Below are 8761 nucleotides of genomic sequence, written 5' to 3' on the forward strand. Positions count from 1 at the left end.
AGGCTTTGCCCAAGTTAAAAAAAAAAAGTACCTGTTTTCATTGAGTAGCTCTAGCACCACTACACTTTGAATAAAGGACTTGAAATTTGGGGTTCGGGTGGCCAGCGTGAGGGGTGATGTACCTTTTCCATCTCTGTGAAAATTCACCCAAATTTGGCCTCATTATGAGCCTCTGAAAAATCTTTGTTCAGATTTGCTCAACAGAGATAGAGTTTGGCAGATAAATTCACCAAAGACTCCACAGAGGTTCCCCAAGGAAACAAACAGTAGGTGATCATGTAATTAAAGACTACCACGCTGTTTTAAACCAGCCACGTGGCATAGCTACTCCACAGTTCCGTGTACACGGCTCGGGAGCAATGCATTCTGGGCCATTTCCCTGTGGCAATCCAGATGGCCACCCTAGGGAACTGTGGGAGGAGAGGCCAAACTTCTGCCATCTTCTGTGGAAACTCCAGAGCAAATTCCACATGTCTCATGGCCCCAGCACCATTTCCAAAGAGGGAAATCCAAGCAGGAGACTTGGCTGAACAGGGATTCAGTGTAGGGTCAGCGCTAACTACAGTCTCAGTGGGGAGTAAATTCACCCTCAGTGGGATGCGATCCAACCTCAGAAAGCAGTGGAGTGGTAGGGGACTGCGCAGGGTGAGTTCAAAGGGCAGAAACAGGCCTATGGAGGGACACCTGTGAATAGCAAATGTCTCTGAGCATTTGCAAGGAGGTTGGGAAATGTTTCGCGGACAGAAGAGACCAACTGCTGGTGGAGAATTAATTTCTCACAAACTATCCCTCCGGCATGTGATGACTGCAGCCAAGGAGCCAGTACCTGCGGCCGGTGAATCAGGTGGACTGTGCGTAGGAGCACGCTTCCTGTATCAGACAGGTGCAACAGATTGTGCTTGTAGCCCTGCATAATACAGATTCTCCTCTTGCCATTCAGATAGAGGAGATGGGTTGCAGGTGGAATGGGCTTGTTCTGGAGCAAGGCTGGGCAGTAGAAAAGAGACTCCTGCCACGGCTGAGTCTCGGAGTCGAGTTAACCCAGCAGGATGCATGAGGTAGGCATTGCTGCTTCTTGGCTCCATAAGTAGCTGCTTCAGGGCTAGGCAAAGGACTTCGGAAGGGAAATTAGCCGCCCAGTGGAGGGGAAGAATTAGAGGCAGCAAAACTCAATATTTCTCAGGTGCACAAGCATGGTCCCTGAAATGGCCCATTGGACACTATTTCTAAATGTTCACGGACCCACAACTATTCAGAAACAAAGACCACATGGGATGAGTACATCAGAACATGCTGCACACTTTCCTTGAGCAAGGGCGGATCAGGGAAGTGTTAGCTCTCTGGGGCAGGCGCTTTCTTTTTGTTCTGTCTGTACAGCGCCTAGCACGGTATGTCTAACTCCATGCACTAATAACAACAGGCACTAATAACAACAGAAAGCAGGGGAGACGCCGGCCTGGCCTATTCTCTTCCTCCTTTGCAGTGGTGTAGGTCAGCTCAGAATCAGACCCTTTCTTAGAGCAGTTCACAGAGATCTCTGGGCAGTAGGAACAACTGAGTGGGGCCATCCAGGATAGCCAGTGCCAGCCGTCGTGGTACTTTATGTAGGAGATGCTCCAGGTAAGTGACTACCGGTCTGCGGTGGTTTTAAACTGGGGTGTGAGCTGTTAATGTGGTGCTCATCCGAGCTGGGTCTTTTGAAGGTTATTGCCGCTGCTAGGGAGTTAATGATTTGCCCGCTAACGGAGGTGGGGATTAAAGACCTTTCCAAGGGTCACTGGTTGGGAGTATGTGGAAGCTGTGAATCCGCCCCCGCCCGCCACACCCCTCCCCGCACACACCAGATTTCCCGTCTCCAGGCACTTGCCAGGGAAGATGGTGTCAATCACAGACTTCCAGAGTGAGTAAGGGACGCAGCCTCGGGGCGGTTGGTTGTCAGTGACGGGACAGTGAACCCCGGGGGACAGCCTGGCTCAGGCTACAGGGCGATGCTGTGAGATCCAGGCTCGGAGGGCAGGCTGGAGCGGGGGGTTGCTCTGTCAGCCAGCCCCAGCTGATTAGGGAGAGGCAGAGGCAGAGTGAATGACCGTCCTGGCCTGAAGGCCCCCAGCCTGGTACTGTCCATGTAAACCCCGGTGGGTGGGTGGTCAGCCCCACAGAAACACCATCCCACTGAAGAGTGGAATGTTTAGGATGCCGGACGCTGGCATGGCTGGGGGTGGGGAGCTCAGGCCAGGAATAGCAGAAGATGGAGGGGGGGCTGTGGTGCAGGATGCAGGCCTCTGGCACAGCTGGGGGAGGATTGGGGGGGACGTGAAATAGCAGAAGGGGAGGCAGCTGTGGGTCAGAACTGATGAAGCATTGGTACATCTGGGTGTGTAGCTAAGGGGGAGTCCAGGCCAGAAAAAGCAAGGGTGGTTGTGGATCAGGATTGAGGGGCATTGGTACAGCTGCGTGTTTAGGTAGGGAGGAGTCCAGGCCAGAAAAAGCAAGGGTGGTTGTGGGTCAGGATTGAGGGGCATTGGTACAGCTGGCGGGGGGGAGGGAGTGCTGAGGACTGGAATAGCCGAGGGGGGTTGTGGGTAAAGAATGAGGGCCATTGGCACAGCTGGAAGGTGGGGGGCTCAGGACTGCAATATCAGAGGGGGGTTCTGAGTGGGGGCCATTGGCAGAGCTGAGGGTGTGGGTGGCCTGCCCTTTTCCCAGCACTGTCAGCGTTATTTCAACTGCACCGTAGGTCGAAATAAGATACGCAAGTTGAGCTACACAAATTGCCTATCTGATTTCGATGTTATTTCGAAGTAGCTTATTTAGAAATTTGGTGCTGTCTACACCGCACTTATTTTGAAATAACATCAGCAACACATCTGAAAGAATCACAGTTACGAGGTAAGTAACCGTTCTTTTCCGACACGTCCCTTACTCCTCGTGGAACGAGGTTTACAGGGACGTCAGAATAGTGAGCCCGTTCCATTTCGAAATAATGGACGTGCTCAAGAGATGCGGAACAGCTATTTCGGGATACCAGACATATCCCAAAAGAGAAGGGGGTGACTCCCTCAAGCCCGGACACACTCAAGGTTCCCCGGTGCCTCCTGGGTTTTTCAGCCCATTGTCTCACTCCTCTGGACCCCTACAACCTCCCATATTTGACTGCAGACTGGCTGACCAATAAGTTAGAGAACCCTGGGCCTGACCCAAAGTGCATTCCAGGCAATGGGAAGACTCCGAGTGAGTCCAGGGCTTGGGATCAGCTCCATTTTGGGGAGGGAGGAGAGCAGGAAGCGACACCTTCCTTGTGGAAACTAGGGATGTCAAATCCCGTTTAACTGGTTAACCGGTTAAATGTAACGTTTAAACAGTTAACTGATGAAAGGGGAGGCAGGTAGGGAGGGCTGCTCCAATCCAACTGAGCTGAATTCCTCTCCACCCCCCTTCCCTCCCCGAGAGGGGCTGCTCTGACTGGGTTGGAATACCCCTGCCTGTGGCACGCCCGGGTCAGGTCCACCACTGACAGGGGCTGCCCTGGCCTGGCTGGAGCACCCCCTGCCTACGGCAGGCCCCAAGGGGCTGAAGGAGCCCCCTGCCCACGGCGGAAGAGGAGCTGCTCCAGTCCCCATCAGTTAACCAGAACCAGTAAGTCTCACCCGGTAATGGTGAGACTGGTGCACCATTCACATTCCTAGTGGAAACCAATTCCATTTTTCAGGAAACCATTTTTCCGTTTTCCAGCCCGTTTCACCTCAGGCTGTCTCCTTCTCCCCCTCAGACACACAAAGGGAGAGTGGGGTTCTGAGGCCAGAGGGAGCGGCAAGCTCTCAAAAACCTACCTTTGCTAGAAATTGCCTTGACATGTTTCTGAATGTTGGCTACGACCCCCAAGTTAACCTTCTTCGCTGAGGTGGTGATGCAGAGAGGAACCCCAGGGTCGATTTGGCAGCCTAAGCTGGCACCATCCAAGGCGTCCTTTGTCGTGACTACACTGTCCATCGCCACTGTGCTCCTAATCGCTGGCCCTCCATCTGTTGCAGAAATCGGCGTGGGTCTTGTGGGCTTTGGCCTATTTTTCATCCTTTTTGGGGTGCTCTTGTACTTCGACTCGGTGCTGCTGGCCTTTGGAAACGTGAGTACCTCGATGCCTTGCCCGGCTTCCTTACCACTCCTGAGGGGGAAATCTAGCACGAGGACAGGTGCCCAGACCCCCCTGCAAAAGAGTCACGGCTCCTGTGGGCCTGTACAGTTTCCTATTATGAAAAGAAACCGAGCTAGTCTGGCTGTCCACATCCTGCTTGGGTTTGTGGGAAATAAACTCGCTGGGGATAACGAGACTGACGTCCTCTGTAAAGTGCTTTGATATCTGCTAATGAGAAGTGCTGTAAAAAGACTAGGTGGTGTGATTACGTCTTAGAATCGAGCAGAATTTAGTCTTTCGTTCTCCGGGGAGCTGACAGCTTCCATGGGGCCCTGGGCCTCCTGAAGGGGCGGAGCCTCAGGCAGAAGAGGCGGGGCCAGGGAAGTCGGCCTAAACCATGGTGCTGCCCACCCCTCACCCCTCATAGCTACGGGATGCTCCGGCAGCAATTTAAAGGACCTGGGGCGTCGGGCACTGCCATATTAGCAGCAGCGGTGAGCCACAGGCCTCTTTGAAGTGCAGGGTCCTGGGGCAGCTGTCCCCTTTGCTCCCTTCCCTCCCATCGATGGATCTGTTCATTCTCTACCTACTGAATTGCAGTTGCCTGGGACTCAGGCAAGCCTGTCTCCTTACTGCTTTATTACCATGGCATTCTGTTGGGAATGCTATGAATCATAGCATCCTAGAGACCTCAGGAGAGCAACCCCCTGCTAAAAGCAGGACAAACCCCAACTCAATCATCCCAGCCGGGGCTTTGTCAAGCCAGGACTTAAAAACCTCTAGGGATGGAGATTCCACCACCTGCCTAGGGAACCCATCCCAGTGCTTCCCCACCCTCCTAGGGAAATAGGTTTTCCTAATATCCAACCTAGACCTTCCCCACTGCAACTTGAGACCATTGCTCCTTGTTCTGCCACCTGCCACCACTGAGAACAGCCTCTCTCCATCCTCTTTGGCACCCTCCTTCAGGGCTGCTATCAAATCCCCCCTCACGCTTCTCTTCTGCAGACCTTTACAGCAGACCTCAGCTTTACGTGGCTGATATGAATGGTCCTATATTGCAGTTATACGGACCGCAACAGCAGGCAAGTTTGGTGCTGTCTTAGAGAGATGGATGGTGCCAGGGGTCAGGAGGGGATGCCCGTGTCAGCAGATGCACACAGGAAAGAGGAGTTGGAGTTGGCACTCACATTTTTCATCCCAATCAGGAATGAAGGAAGGGAACATTTACGTCTGCTCTAACAAATCCTGTCATGGCTCCATTTCCTCCACTTAGATCCTGTTCCTTTCTGGCCTGGCCATTATCATTGGCCTGCAAAGGACTTTCCGCTTCTTCTTCCAGAAGGAGAAGCTAAAGGGCACCAGCTTCTTCCTGGGAGGCATTCTCATTGTGCTCCTGAGATGGCCTCTTCTGGGCATGTTGCTGGAGACCTACGGCTTCATCGCTCTTTTCAGGTGACTTGTTCTCCATGTGCATTGAGTTTTGGCCTTGGCTAGTAGCCCTGCTAGAGTAGCCAGCAGAACTCCAGAGACATGGAGCATGGGGGAGGAAACTCCATTCTCCCTAGGAATCCCTGAGCCAGCATCTACAGCTCTGCACAACATCATACAGGTGTCATGGGGTCAGTGCGCCTGTTCTTTGCAACGCACTGATGTCAAACACTGGGCACCAAAAGAGATTCTGCCAAGCCCCACATCTGTACCAAACCCACGTGGCCCCTTGGCTCTATTTCGTGTATGCCCGTGTGCTGGCAACAAGAGGGTAAAACTGGCATGCAGCTGGGTGGACAATACTTCCCAGTGAGTAAAAGCTTTTAGGAGCTTTTTAGACCTGGGCTTTGTTTTACCCAGTTATCGATCATGGGGAAATTCCTTCCTTGACCCTAAATCAGCTCATTCCCTTCCCTAGGCTCCATTCAGTGACTAACAAGGATCTTTGCTTTGCTCCAGGAATTTTTTCCCAGTCGTCTTTGGATTTCTAGGAACGGTGGGAAATATTCCACTACTGAGCAAGGTAAGCAGGGCTTTGGGATTGGCTTTCACAGAGTCAGAAGCTTTGGTTTTGCAAAATACCACTAAGGACACTGGACCACATTTTGAATGGGTGTAAGTGGACAGATCTCCTTTGACATCTCCGAAGCATCACAGATTTACACCCGCTGAAAATTTGGCCCATTCTCCTCTCCCACTGGCTTTCGCATCTCTTGTAACTTAATTGATTTCAAATAAGTCAGGCAAAAGAAAGAGAGGAAGCCAGTCAAAAGAGGAAATTAAATTTCTTCTCCTACGTTCACTTGAGTTGTTGGAATGTCCGTGTTTCACAGCCATAATTTAATGAAAACCAAATGTACGATGTTAAGAGTTGGGATGTAAAGATGTCTTCCCATTTCATGTCCCATCTCATTAGATGCCTGTTCTTCCAGAACATTTCTTTTGTTCTATTCAGCTGCTGACTGCACTTATCTGATCTTCTGTAACAAAGCTGCCTAAGCAGCAGTAATTTCTTGCATTCTGTATGGCTGTGTTGCTCACTGAAATTTTGCGTGTTTTCCCTGGATCTCTGCGTACCACTCTAGTTTTCCTCTTGTCCACATTCAGCTCTAGCCTCTAATTGATATTAGAATTGGTCAAACGATTGTGAAAAATAGCTGCACTTTTGTTGCAATTTCACCCCTGTGAACATTTTTGACCTGCGCCAATTCATGTGCAGCAATGTTCGCAGTGGATCTGAAATGCATCTTCTGAAAACAAAAAATTCTTAAGCAGAGGATACAGAATTGCTGAGGAAATGGGTTGTCCTCAGTAGCAAATAGCATTAGGACTTCAACTAATTACAGTGCAATGTTACGCCAACTGACTAACTGGGAGAAAGTGACGAGGGATGTTAAATATCGGTTAATTGAATATTCGATTAACCTCATGAATTCTTATCGGTTACTCAACTATTCTATAGTACCTGACAATGGGGCCAGCAGCCAGTGCGCTCCAGCCCCGCCCCTGAAATGCCCCCTGCCACTCAGTGCTGATACCTCTGTATCAGAGGCCACAGCCTGGGGTGCCAGTGGGAGCTGGTCCACGAGGGGAGTCAGTTTAAAAAACAGCTCCCCTTGCAGACCAGCTGCTTTTTGCCCTGCACTGCTGCCTCTAATACAGAGGCAGCAAGGTGGGGTGGCAGCAGCCCTGTCCAGGAGAGATCTGAGCTCCCAGACCTAGTGTGAGCTGGGACTGAGCTGGGCTGCTGGCCAGACTGCTAAAAAATTTACTGGTAGGGGAAAGTGGGGGAAATACGTGTCGCCTACAGCATTAATCTATACGCTTTTGCTTTTCGGTTAATTGGTGAATCGACTACACTATTACATCCCTAAAACTGACACTGTCCTGGACAACCCCTATGGAATTAAGATAAACATTATTCAATTAAATTCAATCCCTTTGTGGTCCATTGTATTCAAAATGCAGTTGCATAGGAGTTATTGGGAAGCTGTGTGTGACTTCTCTAGATGCTTTGCCAATTAAATCTCTGAAAGTATCCATAACGTCAAAGGGTTTTTTGGGGGGTGCAATGCCTATGCTGTGTTTTTCCTGGAAAGTACTCGGAAGGCGAGAAATGCAAATTCTCCCCTCTGAAACCAGCCTTTTGGAGCTACGCCCTAGGGACACAGACCCATTGTCTGCTCCCACAGGTTAGACCACCCTGAAGACTTGCCCAGTCCCGAATGAGGGAGTTTGCCAGACCTGGGGAAGTCAATGCCAGCTCCCTGCCACCACTACCCCTGCAGGCCTCCCAGTCCTCGGCAGGGCTCCTGCTGCCGGACTCCCTGGTCCAGGTACATCCGGGATCCTGCCAGACCACAGATGTTGCCAGACCAGAGAATCCCAGCTTGGAGAGGTTCACCCTGTAGAAACTCAGAGACCCTTGAACTGTATAACAGATGGACTAAACTTTACCTGAATGTGCTAGTTCTGAGCTGAGGGTGTTATGAACTTGTGACCATAGAGGACCCACCCTTTATGGGGTTTTGAAGGACAAACTAGTTGGGGTGATTACTGGGAATGTCATTAGCGTGTATCTAGGTTCTTTTATTGTGTTTAATACATTTTCTCTATAAGATTTTTCACCTTAAGGATAAAGTGTAGCACAAGAGCTGCATGGTAGCTCATATGTTACCCCGTACTCCGAGTCTGAGAAGACAGCAGGTCTGCTGAAGCAGCCTGTCTTTTTCTGGGAATAGCACAGTGAAGGCAGGGAACTGTTCAGAAAGAGGAGGGACACCAGGCTTCCCCCAGGAAAGGCGCAGGCTGGGGAGCCCGCTCCTGGGTGCCCTTGCTGAACTGCTGGGGGAAATGAAGGTGCAGTTGTGCCGTACTGCAAGAGTCGCCATTATTTTCAGCCCATTTTAGGGCCCTCTGGAATTCGCTGCTGCTACTAACGCATTGTCATTATTGCAGCTATTCCAGAAACTAGGAGACACCAGCTCCCTGGTGTGACCTGGAAGAGTTGCCGACAGGACGTGGAGATAGTCACCTGCTGTAAGCCCCTGGATTGCTGGCCAGCTGGCTCTTATTGCACAGACAGTAACTTGCCATCACTCCAAGCCAAGAACCACTGGACTGGACACGCTCATTGTT

The 8761-nt window shown here is 51.0% G+C and overlaps 1 protein-coding gene across 1 annotated transcript; it reads left to right on the forward strand.

The window, feature by feature from the left end:
• The first annotated feature begins 1760 nt into the window (after positions 1-1760).
• Positions 1761-8758, forward strand: GOLT1A (golgi transport 1A). The gene is made up of 5 exons (XM_006133082.4): positions 1761-1900; positions 4032-4123; positions 5409-5587; positions 6083-6146; positions 8582-8758. Exons 1-5 carry the CDS (start codon positions 1876-1878, stop codon positions 8618-8620), a joined length of 399 nt encoding a protein of 132 aa, XP_006133144.1. The 5' UTR covers positions 1761-1875; the 3' UTR covers positions 8621-8758.
• The last annotated feature ends 3 nt before the right edge of the window (positions 8759-8761 follow it).

The sequence above is a fragment of the Pelodiscus sinensis genome, chromosome 27 (assembly GCF_049634645.1).
Source record: "Pelodiscus sinensis isolate JC-2024 chromosome 27, ASM4963464v1, whole genome shotgun sequence".
NCBI lineage: Eukaryota > Metazoa > Chordata > Testudines > Trionychidae > Pelodiscus > Pelodiscus sinensis.